At 46.8% G+C, this 13,944-nt stretch overlaps 1 protein-coding gene across 1 annotated transcript; it reads left to right on the top strand.

Annotated features, from left to right (window-relative positions):
- The first annotated feature begins 53 nt into the window (after window positions 1–53).
- On the top strand, window positions 54–10,882 carry LOC126539052 (uncharacterized). The gene is made up of 4 exons (XM_050185763.3): window positions 54–212; window positions 4,618–6,040; window positions 8,531–9,023; window positions 10,703–10,882. Exons 2-4 carry the CDS (start codon window positions 4,652–4,654, stop codon window positions 10,729–10,731), a joined length of 1,911 nt encoding a protein of 636 aa, XP_050041720.2. The 5' UTR covers window positions 54–212; window positions 4,618–4,651; the 3' UTR covers window positions 10,732–10,882.
- The last annotated feature ends 3,062 nt before the right edge of the window (window positions 10,883–13,944 follow it).

The raw sequence follows: 13,944 nt of genomic DNA, 5'->3' as shown, positions 1-13,944 counted from the left end.
TACATATGCATAGGGGACAGAAGAAGAAGCGTCTCGCGCCAAGCTCAGGCGGAAGGAAGGGGTCAATCACCGTGCCTCCAAGAGCGAGAGAAAAAATTCACCTCCGGCGTATCAACGACGCGACGCGTTATGACCTAACGGCGGACCCACGGTCCGGGCCAGGGGAGACCAGCACGGGACGCCATATCGGTACAACTCGCTTCACAAATCGGGTCAGTCTATCCGTCGTTTGCATACAATGAACTGTTGTATGGCGACTACACGGCGCTCGCCTGACTATAGGCCCATCACGTTTGAGACAACCAGCCAAATCAAGAGATGTGAGGGCTAGTGGAACATCGACCGCAGGCAGGAGAGAAAACAACGTAAAATTTCAAGTAGAAACAGCGAAATCGCTCAGTTATTGTGCGGTTCAGGCGCAGCGACAAACCGACGGGCTTGGTTAGAACTTCGACGTGCAAGGCCCAGTTTGTCGAAGGCGAAGACGGAGTGTACTTTGTGTGTAATGAATTTAGCATTTTTTTTTGCCGCCAGCTTAGGATCTTCGGAAAGCGGTGCCAGCGGTGCACTAGACGTTCGTTGTCACGTGGGGAGTGCCGCCGCTTTTGGGGCCCGTTGTGACAAAGAAGCTGCCATGCCAGAATTTGTCTGTATGTAAAGTCTTAAAAAAATATGGCTTTAACCGACTCAGGTGTCGAGTCTACAACTTACAGCTCGAGCTCACCAATACAAAAATATTGTCGCAATTTTGTAAAGTGCACCTGATAATATATCCGAAGCTGGCAAAAGTGATATGTTGTACACCTCTGCGAAATATAAACCACTGATTTTATGGTAGGGCGTTTATAAAACACTCGTAAACATTGTAATAATTTTTCGGAAGTAGTAAATTTAGAGGTTAAGTTTGTCCGCATTAGATGCACTAGTAGACGCAGTTTACAGAACTGCGATGTCTATTTTTGTTGCAGAGTGGTTGGATTTGTAAAATTCGTGGTTTTATCACTCCTTTCTTTTGGACTTGCCCAATTTCGACAATTTTCGCAAAGCATTTGAGGTCCTAAGTCAAAATGACACTTCCTGCAGTTGCCAGAATTTAACATTTTCGCTAAACTTTGACAAATTTTGTTTAAATCCGTCAAGTGGTTTTCTCATGAGGGACATCATTTTCTTTTTTGTCATTTACAGACGTTAGAATACGACAATCGGAGTTTGCCACGAGCTAAAGCTTCCTCTTAACACAGGTCCCGGTAGTCGGCTGTTACGCCTGGTTTCTCTATTTGACTTGACTACAGAGACATTCGTGCCACAATTAGCACCGTTTTAGACAAGTTCGCTACACATGTCAATACCGGGCGTCTTTAGAAAAAAAGAAAATCGTACGATGCACAAAAATTACAACTTTCATTCTGAACAATTGACAAACCGGGTGTTTGTTGCAAACCATACATCCTTTTTTCTTTTTTTTTTCAAATCGTCTCTGTCAGATGACCCGCCGAAGGTGGCTCTGCGGTGTGTCCTGCGGTGGTCCTTAGGTGGTCCCCACATGGTCAAAATTAATCCGGCGTGCCTCATAATCAAATTGTGGGTTTGGCACGTAAAAACCCAGACTGAATTCATTAATTCTGTGGCAGATAGCATAATTCTAGTAATTCAGCTGAATCTAAATTCACAATGTAATAATGACCAAAGAATTCACTAATAAACCTTTGCATTAATTACTTCACGACACGTATTGCAATTTACGAATTGCAGCCGGTGTATTCGCAAGGCGTATCCGCATAGAAGACATTTTAAGAACGACACCAGCTTCGCTATGCTCGTTCATAAATTGTGTGACGAAATAGAGGGGGCGTTCCAGTTACTTTTTGCTTTCAGTGCATAAAATGGCGGTCTTGTTGAAGAAGTAACTAGAACATTAGTGAATTATTACCGGTGATACCACGGCGCATATCTCAAAACACGTGCGATCAGTGGAATTCGTTCCAAGGGAATATGCCTTGCAGGCTCATCGGCTGTAGCTCTTAACTTGGAATATGTGCCATAAGATCATTAATTATAAAGTTAATCAGAAATTTTAATTAGTATTTATGGATATGGATTTATTGTGCGAGTAATGTAGGCCGCTTGGAGTGATCCGACTCGAGGATTACTGCTACGCTATCTGCCACCGGCGATATTCCAACACTCTGCATAATCCTATAATAATAATAATAATAATAATAATAATAATAATAATAATAATAATAATAATAATAATAATAATAATAATAATAATAATAATAATAATAATAATCTTTATTTCCATCAAAACGATGGAGGGGCTGTGGGTAAAAGCTGCTGAACAGCTTGACTAGAGCCCACGGTCCCTCTATAAGGCAGTACAGGAGCATACATGGAACATAAAGGAAGCTAAAAAAAGACAAACGCAAAATTGATTCGATTTAATGCATTACAAGGAAATCAATATTAAAATTGTTCAATGACATAACATATCACGTGGCGCAGTTCGCGAACTGTAGTACGAACTAAATCAGTTCCACATTTATTCAGATTATTAAGAAGCTTAGGCAAAATATACGATAGTGTACCCATAGAATAGTTATCACGGGGAGTGACCAACTTCCAGTATTCAGACTGACGTATAGTATAGAATGTCGGCTTTATTGCCAGCTTGGCTAGGTTGCAAAACAGATTTCGACTTTCTTTTAATTCGCACTTAAAGGCAACAATTGGTCTATAGCTGTATAATTTCAAGACAGGCATTATATCTGCTTTAATGAACAGAGTATGTGTATGAGCATTGTAGGGGACATCAAAAAGACCCCGTATAACTCATATCTTATGCTATTCACTGCATGCTTAGAAGAAGTATTCAAGCTATTAAACTGGGGAAAGCTAAGGAGTGCAATCAACGGCGAATATCTCAGCAGCCTTCGGTTTGCAGATGACGTTGTCCTGTTCAGCAACACTGGGGATAAATTACAACGCATGATTGAAGAGCTAACCTAGAAAGTGTAAGAGTATAGTGTTGAAGCACAATACACAGAAGACAAAGATCGTGTTCAACAGCCTGGCAAAGGAACAAGAACTCATGATCCCCAGCCAGCCTCTAGAGTCTGTGCACCGGAGTACATTTATCTAGGTCATTTACTCGCAGGAGACCCTGATCACGAGAAAGAAATTTGCAGAAGAACAAAAATGGGTTGGAGTGCATACGGCAGGTATTATCAAATCCTGACTAGGAGCTTACCACTCTTGTTGAAAAGAAACTTTTACAATAATTGCATTGTATCGGTGCTAACATATGGGGCAGGAGCTTGGAGGGTAACAAAGAATCTCGAGAACAAGGTAAGGACCGCGCAATACGCCACCGAATGAAAAAAAAGTTAGGCGTAGTGTTAAGAAACGGGAAGAGAGCGGCGTGGATCAGGGAGCAAACAGCGATATCCGATATTCTAGTGGACATTAGGAGAAAAAAAAATGGAGCTGGGCAGGCCGCGTAATGCGCAGGGCAGATAATCCATGGAACGTCAGAGTTACGGAATGGTTGCCAAGGGAAGGGAAGCGGAGACGAGGACGGCAGAAAATTAGGTGCGGTGATGAAATCAGCAAATTTGCAGGCGCAAGTTGGAATCAGCTAGCGCTAGGCGGAGGTAACTGGAGATCGCTGGCAAAAGCCTTCGTCCTGCAGTGTACATAAATGTAGTATGATGATGATAATGATAGTACCTTGTGCCTAGACAGTCATCTCGTTTCTGCTGGCAACGCGCACCCGTTTGTTGAATGCACGGAGCGACCAGCTTGCTTATCAGTGAAATACAGCTTTCAAATTGCGAACTTTCAGAAGTGAGTTAGAGCTAAAACACATTCACTATTCACGACTCACAGTTACGAAACCAATAAATTGCGGTTTCATGTTCATGGGACACATAAGGACGAGTGATACTGAGCGCAGGCATGGTTCGTTTAGTAGCGACCGATGTGCTGACCTACGCTTGAGAGGCTGATTTCTCATGACTGGGCACTGCGAGCATCTCTTTTGAAACGGGGTAATGGCGGATGCCACCAAGCCTGCCAATTTTTCCCCCTTTATCTGCGCCTATTACTGGCCTTAGTACCCACGTTCGTGGTTAAAAAAATAATTGGTCACGAAATAATTTTATTTCCCCAAAATCTATTGTCCCCCTACTTTGCGCCACTAATACTGCAGTTGTCGTCTTCTATTCTCCACCTCAGATTCACTAAGCCTTTTTTTATTCCTAAATGCCATTGCTTCGGACATGCTTAATATCCCCTTATTGACCACTGGATATTGCGACATGCCGACACCCGCGATATCTCCACAAGCTGCGCAAGTACCACCGTAGTTGGCGAACTCTTTCCTCCCATCTTTTTTCTCCAGTTTCTATGATAGATGATGATTTATTGGCATTCCCTTTGAAACGGGCGGTGACAAATAGTCACCTAGCCTGCTCGAGTTAATCAGGTACGCTATACGTGATTTTCATTCTAGCATTCTTGCTTAATCTTCTTTTCTCTCCCCTGAAAACTTCTCCATCTACCTTGAACCATTACCTAAGCTTGCAACCGATCCAATCTTTCCCTCCTCCTTAACAGTTCCTCCTAGAGAAAGAGCGGCGAAGTATACAACATGCCGGAGGAAGAAGAAGACGACGACAAAAAGTCCAAGGGCAAGAAAGACGACAAGAAGGCCAACAAAGGTAAAAAGGATGACAAGAAAGGAGGCAAAGACAAGGGAAAAAAGGACGCCAAAGACAAGGGTGGCAAGGACAAAGGAGGAAGCAAAGGCGGAAGCGTCAAAGCGAGCGGCGCCGAAGTGGGTGCCAGCAAGGACAAGAAAGAAAAAGACCCCAGCAACAAAGAGTTGATCAAGAGTCCCCCGCAGAACTGGGCAAAGGAACCCAAGCCGGGACCCGAGAAGGACAAGCCGGCAGAGAAGGGAGGCGAGAAGCCGGCGGAAGGAGCCAAGGATGACAAGGCCAAGTTGCTCGCGATATTCAAATCCGCGGAGGAGGCCGGTAAGAAGAGTAGCGGCGCAATTCCGTCGGCTTCGAAGGAGAAAGCGGGCAAGCCCGAAGGCGCCGAGAAGGCCGAGAAGTCTTCCATCAAGAGCGCCGCGTCCGTGGAGAAGACCGTGACGGAGACATCGAAGACCGAGACGAGCGACAAGTCGTCCGTGTGCTCCGACAGCAAGAGCGAAGTGGTCGAGGTGGCGCTAGACCTCAAGAAGAAATCGTCCGTCAAGGCCCCCAAGGCAGACGAGCAGGCAGCCTCGATGACCGTGGTTCGAACGCTGACGGCCCGGGGTCCGGTGTACGCCGAGCACCACTACGACGACGAGACGGACGACGACGAGAGCCGGAACTACATCGAGATCCAGATGTTCGGCCGTCGACACTCGGCGGGCCACGTCGACCCGTCGTCGCAGGGGGGACAGGCCTGGAACCAGAGCTACTACGACGCGGCGCAGCAGCCGGTCTCCGAAGCCCCCGCCGCCCAGAGGATGACCGTCTCGTACGCCGGCTACGGCTCCGACGCGGGACAGGTGCAGGCCGGCAGGCGCTGGACGTCCAACCAGCAGTTCTTCTCCGGTCCCGATCCCGGAGGCGAGCAACGCGCCGACTACGGCGACCTCACCGTGTCCGTGTGGCAGGCGCCTCCGCAGCAGCAGAGCGACTTCTGCCGCGACGTGGTCGGCGTGCCGCAGACGGCTCAATACACTTCGTCCAGGGAACTCAGAGCAGCTGCTCGCCTGGAGGCGGCGAGGAATGCGATGGACGCGGCAAGGAATGCGATGATCGCGCACAAGCTCAGGGAAATGCAGCAGGGTTTGGCGGGGCCGCTGCCGGACGACGCGGTGACCACGGAGCGCGTAATTTACGAAGTGACGCACGGTCGACCGAGTAGCCAGACTCTGGAGTCGCCGGCGACGCCGCCGTACCACGTTTCCAGCGGGCCCCTCGTCGTACGCAGTAGCCAGTTCTACGGTGCGCCCAGCGTCAGCCAGGCCATTGTTCGAGTAAGATAAGCTTCCGTCCTTCTGCGCCTCTGTTAGTTGCGATCGCGGAACCAAACGACTCGTCGGGATACGGGCACGAGGAAGCGCAAGAAGCGAGAAATTAGGCGGCGTCAGGTAACAGGCCCCGAGCCATGCCCTCACCATTCAGAAGCCTCGTAATCAAATCGTGGTTTCGGCGCGTAAAATCACCCAGAATTCAATGCGATTCAGTTCGACGATTCAGAAGTGCGGTCGTTGTGTTGCTGCTTTATTTGGCAGTGATGGCCTGGCCCTATACGCAGAAACGACCTATTTTCTAAGAAATAGATGCACGTATACGTCACGGTCTCCCCAGTACTGAGTTGAGGTTGTCAGCGTTCGCACAGACGCAAATCGAAGCTTCAAAAAACTGGCGTCAGAGAGTGAGACTTTTATGAAGAAGAAACATTAGTTCGAGCTCTCAAGCTGTGATTTATCTTATTCAAATAGACATTTATACAAAACAGAAATACTTGCATTAGGCAACCAGGGGACCGAGATGAATTAAATTTGCCGCATATAAAATAAAATATAAAGTTGGAAGTGACTCTGCAGGGCAGTCATCTTGTTTAGAACGCCAAATATTATTAAAAATGCTTAACATTGACACAATTTAAAGAATGAAAAGACCAAGCCATAAGTTTCTTCTCGCGCTATGTACGAAAAGACGGAGAGGAAAACAGGAACAAACTAATGGTGCGCAAATTCACAGCATTCGTTTGTCTTTGTTTTCCTGTCCGTCTTTTCATGCACAGCACAAGAAGAAAGTCTGAACAGCTACGAAGTAGCCGATTCCATCGCCTTTTAGAACATGTCATAAGGTTCGTAATAAGAACAAAGGTTCGTCTATTTGAGCAAATAAATTGAAAAGCGTATGTTTTTTGAGAACTTAAGCGAAGGTATAAAATTTTTACGTGATTAGAAAAAAATTCTTAAAAAAATTATTGATGTATTTCGTCGCGATATATGGTGTATCAGTTTTGCTCTCTCTAAAGCGTCATACTAGAAAGGGTTTACAAAGTAATGCCTGTTTTTATTGCGGCAGTAGACTTGTAAACTTAACATTCCGGTTCAAAGGCGTACTGTTATTTTTGCCAGTTTCTGTAGAAATGTTCAGAGCCTAAATAGAGCGTCTGCCCCCAAGAGTTGCATGAACGTGTTGCGTTTCCTAATGCAAATTATTTTATTCAAGTAAGTTAACTTGGGATGCTTCGAGAGCAAATATCCGCATTTAATAACGAAAAAGACCAGCATGCACACAATGCTTCCAACTACAGACGCGATACAAAGCCAGTTTTTTTTTTTTTGAGCACAATAACATTAGGAAAAGGATCAACAAAACAGGAGACAGCTGCGGTGCTGCTTGCGCGGTACGGTCTTTTTTTCTTGCGTCCCTTGACTGTGTCAGCAAATATTGCGAGTTCCGCAGCATACAGAGGTAGTCAAATTTAACCTGGAATCTCGCATTATGGCATGATTCATAGACCTCGAATGAAATGATGTGGGGCAATCAATCAATCAATCAATCAATCAATCAATCAATCAATCAATCAATCAATCAATCAATCAATCAATCAATCAATCAATCAATCAATCAATCAATCAATCAATCAATCAATCAATCTTCTTGTTTTGACTCCACTCCTTTCTGTAACGCCTTCGGGCCTTGAAAGTACGTCAAATCAATCAATCAATCAATCAATCAATCAATCAATCAATCAATCAATCAATCAATCAATCAATCAATCAATCAATCTGTTTTCAACACACCTATCTTCGTTACTGACTGTGCAACTCTTCCAACTTCACGAAACATCCGTTATGCTTAGAGTGGCAGAAAGTTGAGCAAGATGGACCGTTTGGCGTTGCTTTTGCTTGAGCATGCGCGGAAGACGGCGTTGGTGTGCTTCGTGTTTTTTTTTTTGGTTCGTCCATGAGTCTGCGATTGCACTCTTGCCGTTCAGTTACATGTATCCGTTGCATTTCCGTGCGAAGGAGGTGGCTGGGCTTAATTAAAGCTGTCTAACCAGCTTTCTTGCCTTGTGTCTCGCAAAAGTCTTGCAAATGTATCTAATTCACTTCAGTTCGCTTAGCCCGGCAGTGTTCAGGCCTCCCTCCATGTATTTATGGAAAAAATAAACTTGACTTGATTTTACTAACTAATCAAGTCGCGGCACATATCGCAATTTCGCAAACCTTCCCGAATGTTGTCGCCGATTCTGCAGCGAAATATTCTCGCCTAATATTTCGTCCAATATAACGCGGAGCGTGAGATGAAAAACGCGGCCTCCTAACGGCGGAGACCAATGAGAGCGGCCCCTTCAGTGACGTGCGAGAGGGAAACAGCTGTCATGCGGACCCGCCCCACCGCTCGATGCGTACTCGTGTCTGGTCTCAGCCGGACCGCTTGTTTTGTACTTTCGCCTCGCTCACTGTAAACCGTGCATTCACCCGGCACGTACAAAAACGCAGCACGAGGTGCGGCAGTCGAGCGCCACGCGCCTCCAGACCGCGAGTCCCCCATTACAAGTGCGCGCCGACAGCAACCACGGCGCGATCTACAACGCGGCCCCCGGCCCGAGCTCGATGCACGGAAGCTCGCACGGCTTCCGCGGCCCGGCCGCGGCCGAGCCCGTGTCGCTCCGATTGAGCAAGAGCGTCGGCGGCGTCCAGTCCCTGCAGGCCAAGGCGGCAGACATCATCAGGCAGCAGGCGAGCATCATCGAGCGCCAGTCGAACATCATCAACCAGCAGTCGAGCATCATCGAGCAGCAGCTGAACCTGGTGGACGCCACGCTCAGAGGGCGTACGTCCGCGGGCGGTGTCCAGCAGCGGGAGGCGTACCACGTGACGCAAGTCGTGCCGCAGGAGTTCGGCGTGCCGGCGTTGCCGGGGCCGCAGGCGGACGGCGGCGCGTACGACGACGAGATGATCGTCAGCGCCGAGTTCGTCGAGACGAATCGAAGTCAGTTCGCGGGCGTTTCTTTCCCCAAACTCAATCGAAGTCAGTTTGCAGGAGTTTCTTTCATCGAACTCAATCGAAGTCAGTTTGCCAGGAGTTTCTTTCACCGAACTAAATCAAAGTCAGTTTGCCAGGAGTTTCTTTCACCAAACTCAGTCTACGAACCCCGCGTTGCAAAACGTTCTCCAGCGAACGTGACGCGTACCTATCGTGATTAGCATTAATTTCTAATGTCGTTCTCTTTGAAACGAGGTAGCGGCAAGTAGTCACCTAGCATGCGTGAGCTGATAATCACCGCCATCAGCCTAGTTTTTTTAAGATGTATAAAGCAAGGCGAAGACCATTCCCAGCAATGTACAATTACCCCCTAACTTGCGCTAGCTGATTCCAAGTTATGCCTGCAAATTTCCTAACTTCACACACCACCTAATTCTCTGACATCCTCGACTGCGCTTTTCTACTTGTGACAGACACTCTGCAACTCTAGTTGATCACTGGTTGTCTGGCCTACGTCATTAGTCTAAATTGCCTGCCCAACTCCATTTTTCTCCTTTTGAGCCGTACATCCGAGATAGTTGGTACGGCAAGATCCTCTAATAGAATAACACATACGACGGGACAATCAAGTGAAAAAAAAGCACGCACATCGCGCTAAAACATCATCACGTTTTACGATTGGATAATTCTTCTTACAGAATCTCTAAAAATCGCATCAGGTGGCACAATTATACTCGTAGAGGTGGATTACTCGACGAGGTAGACATTGCTTCCACGAGGTAACGTAATTAACAAAAGTAATGAAATTTAGTTTTTAACTAATTATTTTGGGGCACACATCGCAATTTCCCGAATGTTCCCGATTGTTGCCGCCAATTCTACAGCAAAATATTCTCGTCTAATATTTCGTCGAATATAACGCGGAGCGTGAGATGAAAGAAGCAAGCTGCGAAGGGCGGAACCCAATGAGAACGGCCAACGCCTCCTAGATAACACAAGGCCGGTGCACTTCAATCCGTGACGTCATGCTACCTTGCCCGACTGCGATAGTATCTAATGGGGACGCTCCCGATCGAGCCGCGGTGGTTCTGGCGTCATCGTCTTCGTCACGCTGGGCTTGGCAATGGAAATTTCGGTCCAAGTAGCATGATGTCACAAATCGGAGTGCACCGGCCTTGTGTTATCTAGGAGGCGTTGGAACGGCCCCTTCAGTGACGTGCGAGCGGGAAACCGGTGTCATGCGGACCCGTCCGACCGCTCGATGCGTACTCGTATCTGGTCTCAACCGGACCGCTCGCTTCGTACTATCGTCTGCTCGCGTCAGCTCTCGCTCGCGCTTGTTTTGTTTGCTTGGTTTGGTCTCGTTCGCGCTTGTTTCGATTACCATGGTTGGCGATTGTTTTGTAATGTGATTGTATGCGCGAAGCGAATTGTGTAGTACTTTCTGGAAGCCACGTGGCACCAGCGATTACACTGGAACCTTCGACGAGTCGTGTTTAAAAGCGGACGTGCTTGACCGCAAATCAGATTTTCGACTGTCGCCAACTCTGCTACATGTCTCTCTCTCTCGAATTCTTTGCCTCGGTATATCGCGAAATGAAAACATGTCTAGATCGGTGCTCAAATTTCGCCTTAGGGAGTATTGTAATCGTCGGTGATCTTTTTTTTTGACGCTGTTCTTCCAGTGTCCAGGAACCCTTGGAACCGTCGCTAATGACGCCGGCAGGAGCGTAGGGTTCCACGCACCTATCCACATCCCTGCACCGGTGTTGGCGCTTCGGAACAAACGAAGCAGCCCGTTCAGTCGCTCGTCACGAGCATGTTGCAGTTTTTTTTTTTATTGCGTTCGAATAAAAATTCGCTTCATACAATGTGTCCTGGTGAGTCGGTGTACCTCTCAACCAAACGCTGAACGCCAGAAAAGGTCAGACTGTGAACGAGGAATCGCTTTGGCTGGACCAGAAAAAAGTTTGCACCTTTGGGCGAGAAACGGGCAAGACGAGAACGCTGAAGCAACAAATGAGTTTCCTGCCGCAGACGCTAAGCAGTAAAGGTTTACAGCGAAGACTTATTCTGCTCTTCTTCTTCTTCACTTTGAGTGAACGGCTGTTTGGTTTGATCAAACTCGGCCGATTCCGGAGGCAGTGTATAAAATGCAGTGACGTCGTGGGCCGATTCTGAGACCGGCGTGCGTTGCCTGTATGCTGGAGGGCTTTCGGGTGGTTTGAAACACTGCGCTGGTTAAGGAGGCAGCGCAACGTCACCGCATGGACAGGCCTGAGATCATTAGCCAATAGATGTTCTCGGTGTGCTCATCAGCGTACCCTAGCAGGTTTATTGCGAAGCTATTGCTTGACACTGACAGTCATCCTCCGATAATATCTGCGCTTCTTTTTTAATACATTCTGCCCATTTGGTCAGTTGCAGCTCCCACACAGCCCGTGAGCTTAGCCACGCCCTTCTGCCTCGTTGGAATAAACCCAAGTAGATGGTGTTAAAGTATAGATTAAAAAAAAAAAAACAAGAATTGAGCTTTGTATTTGCTAGTTGAGTAATGAGCGGAGCAGATAGTGATGTCTATTCCCTAGGGAAGGGACACGATAGCGTAACAACATAGTAGATGGGGCAATGAGATTAGGAAACCTCCCTCATAGGATAGGTTTGACTGATGCAGACGAGGTAGTCGAAGGTGCCTTCGAGAGAGCTTTTTTTGTGTGTGAATTCCAGGTAGTGAACTTTAATCTGCTAGTGATAATGATGATAATAAGACATTAGTAGATTACATTGAGAAAATTTCATGCCTCACTTGCCAACTAATTCAGTGACGAGAAAGGGAATCGGATTAGTATGCCGAATTAGGGGAAGTGGATAGAGAGTTAGGAAAGGTAAAATAGTCCTGTACGCGAATGCGGAACGTGCCCACAAGGGAAACGCTTACGGGTATCTCCCTGCGAATTTTTGCAGAGATGATTTCATTATTCACTGTTCCCGGCGGCTTCCAGTGAGGATAAATTTGACTTCGCTCTGCCATCTGCCACCCTTCTGATAAGCTCATATATACAGTATGTTTTGTTTTAGCTGCACCATTTTTTTTGAAAAAAAATTTCCTGTGGCAAATAGCATAATTCTAACCCTTGATATAAATTACTCGATAAGGCTGCCATTACTTCTGCGAGAAATAAAAATTCCTAATTGAATAACTAAGATAATTACGAGAATGAACTTCGTAATGAATTACTTTACGGTACGTATCTCAATCTACGAATTGTAGCCGGTGAGCTTGCGAGTCATATCGACTTGGAACGAATTCTGAAGATGGCGCTGGTTTCGAGATATGCGTCGTCAAAGTTGCGCTAAATATGCGCTGTTGTTCCACTTACTTTTTAAAGAAAACGTTGTTTTATGCATACAAGCACAAAAGTAACTGGAACGCCAATGAATTTCGTCGGACGCATTAAAAAAATATCCCGAAGCTGGTGGATCCTCAGAATTCGTTCTAAATGGTTATGCCTGGTGAACTCGCCGGCTACAACTAGGAGATTTAAATCTGTGCCTAAAGTAATTAATTATAAAGTTAATTAGTATCATTACGTTAAATGCTCACTTAAGCATTTCGATTTCTCGTAAAAGTAATTACCACCTCATCGAGTAATTTAAATCAAGGGATACAATTGTGCTGACAGCCATGGGCAATCTAAGAACAAAAACTGGCGCAGCTAAAAAAAAAAAAAAAAAATAGACAGCTTGTATATAGCACATTCGACCACACCGAGAAGACGCTGGTTCCATGCTCGTTTCAGGGCCCAGGATATATTTTTTCTTTAAATGCGAAGCCTTGTTTTTGAGAAATCCGCATGGTTTCCCTATGTAGCTCATTACTGACAATTCTGGGTACTTGGAACTTCCTAACAGTACTACTTAACCTAACGCTAACAGTACGGGCCGCGACACAATTTCTACACTACACCAGACTCGACTCAATACTGCGGCTCAAGTATGCTGCTGTGTTAACGACTTGCATTCACAGAACCTCTATTCTTGTCATCGTCATATCCCCCCCCCCCCCATCCTTCCTTCGTTCCCTTTTTTCCCTTCCACAGCGCAGAGTGGTAGGTTAGAACGCATAGACTAACATTCGTGTGCTTTCTACAAATAAAATATTCCCTCTTTGATTGATTGATTGATTGATTGATTGATTGATTGATTGATTGATTGATTGATTGATTGATTGACTGGGCTTAAAGTCCCAAAGCAACACTGTGGCTCGGACGCCGTAGTGGGGGATTTCAAATTGATTTCGACCACCTGGGGTTCTGTTAACGTGCACATCTAAGTACACGAGCGGGTTTGCATCTAGCCCCCCATCAGAATGCGGCTCTCACGGCTGGCAACCGAACCCGCGACCTCGTGCGCCGCAGCACAACACCACAGTCACGGAGCCATCGCTGCCGGTGGCTTGTTGTTATACATTCGGGTCGCATGAAAAGCCGATTAGCTTAGACGCCGCAGAACTGGCAAAAAGGCTCGCCTTTCCAATGCGTCACAGCACCCGCAAGAACCTGTCGACGCAGCGCGCTTACTCTGGATGTACCCGCCGTGGGTGCTCAGTGGCTATGCTGTTGGGCTGCTGAGCACGAGGTCGCGGGATCGAATTCCGGCCACGGCGGCAGCATTTCGATGGGGGCGAAAATGCCCGTCTACTTAGATTTAGGTGCACGTTAAAGAACCCCAGCTGGTCGAAATTTCCGGAATCCTCCACTACGGCGTGCCTCATAATCAGAAAGTGGTTCTGGCACGTAAAACCCCAGAATTTAATTTTACAAACAAACGATTGAGGCGACTACCCACCGTTGGTCGACTGGCCATGAATCAAGCGGTTAAGCGGGGAGGCAAGCGAGGAAGAGGAGGAAGCGGTGGCTGTGCGCGC

Source organism: Dermacentor andersoni, chromosome 11 (assembly GCF_023375885.2).
Source record: "Dermacentor andersoni chromosome 11, qqDerAnde1_hic_scaffold, whole genome shotgun sequence".
NCBI classification, from domain to species: Eukaryota; Metazoa; Arthropoda; class Arachnida; order Ixodida; family Ixodidae; genus Dermacentor; species Dermacentor andersoni.
Note: the sequence above shows the minus strand (reverse complement) of the source record. Positions and strands in the feature narration are given on the sequence as shown.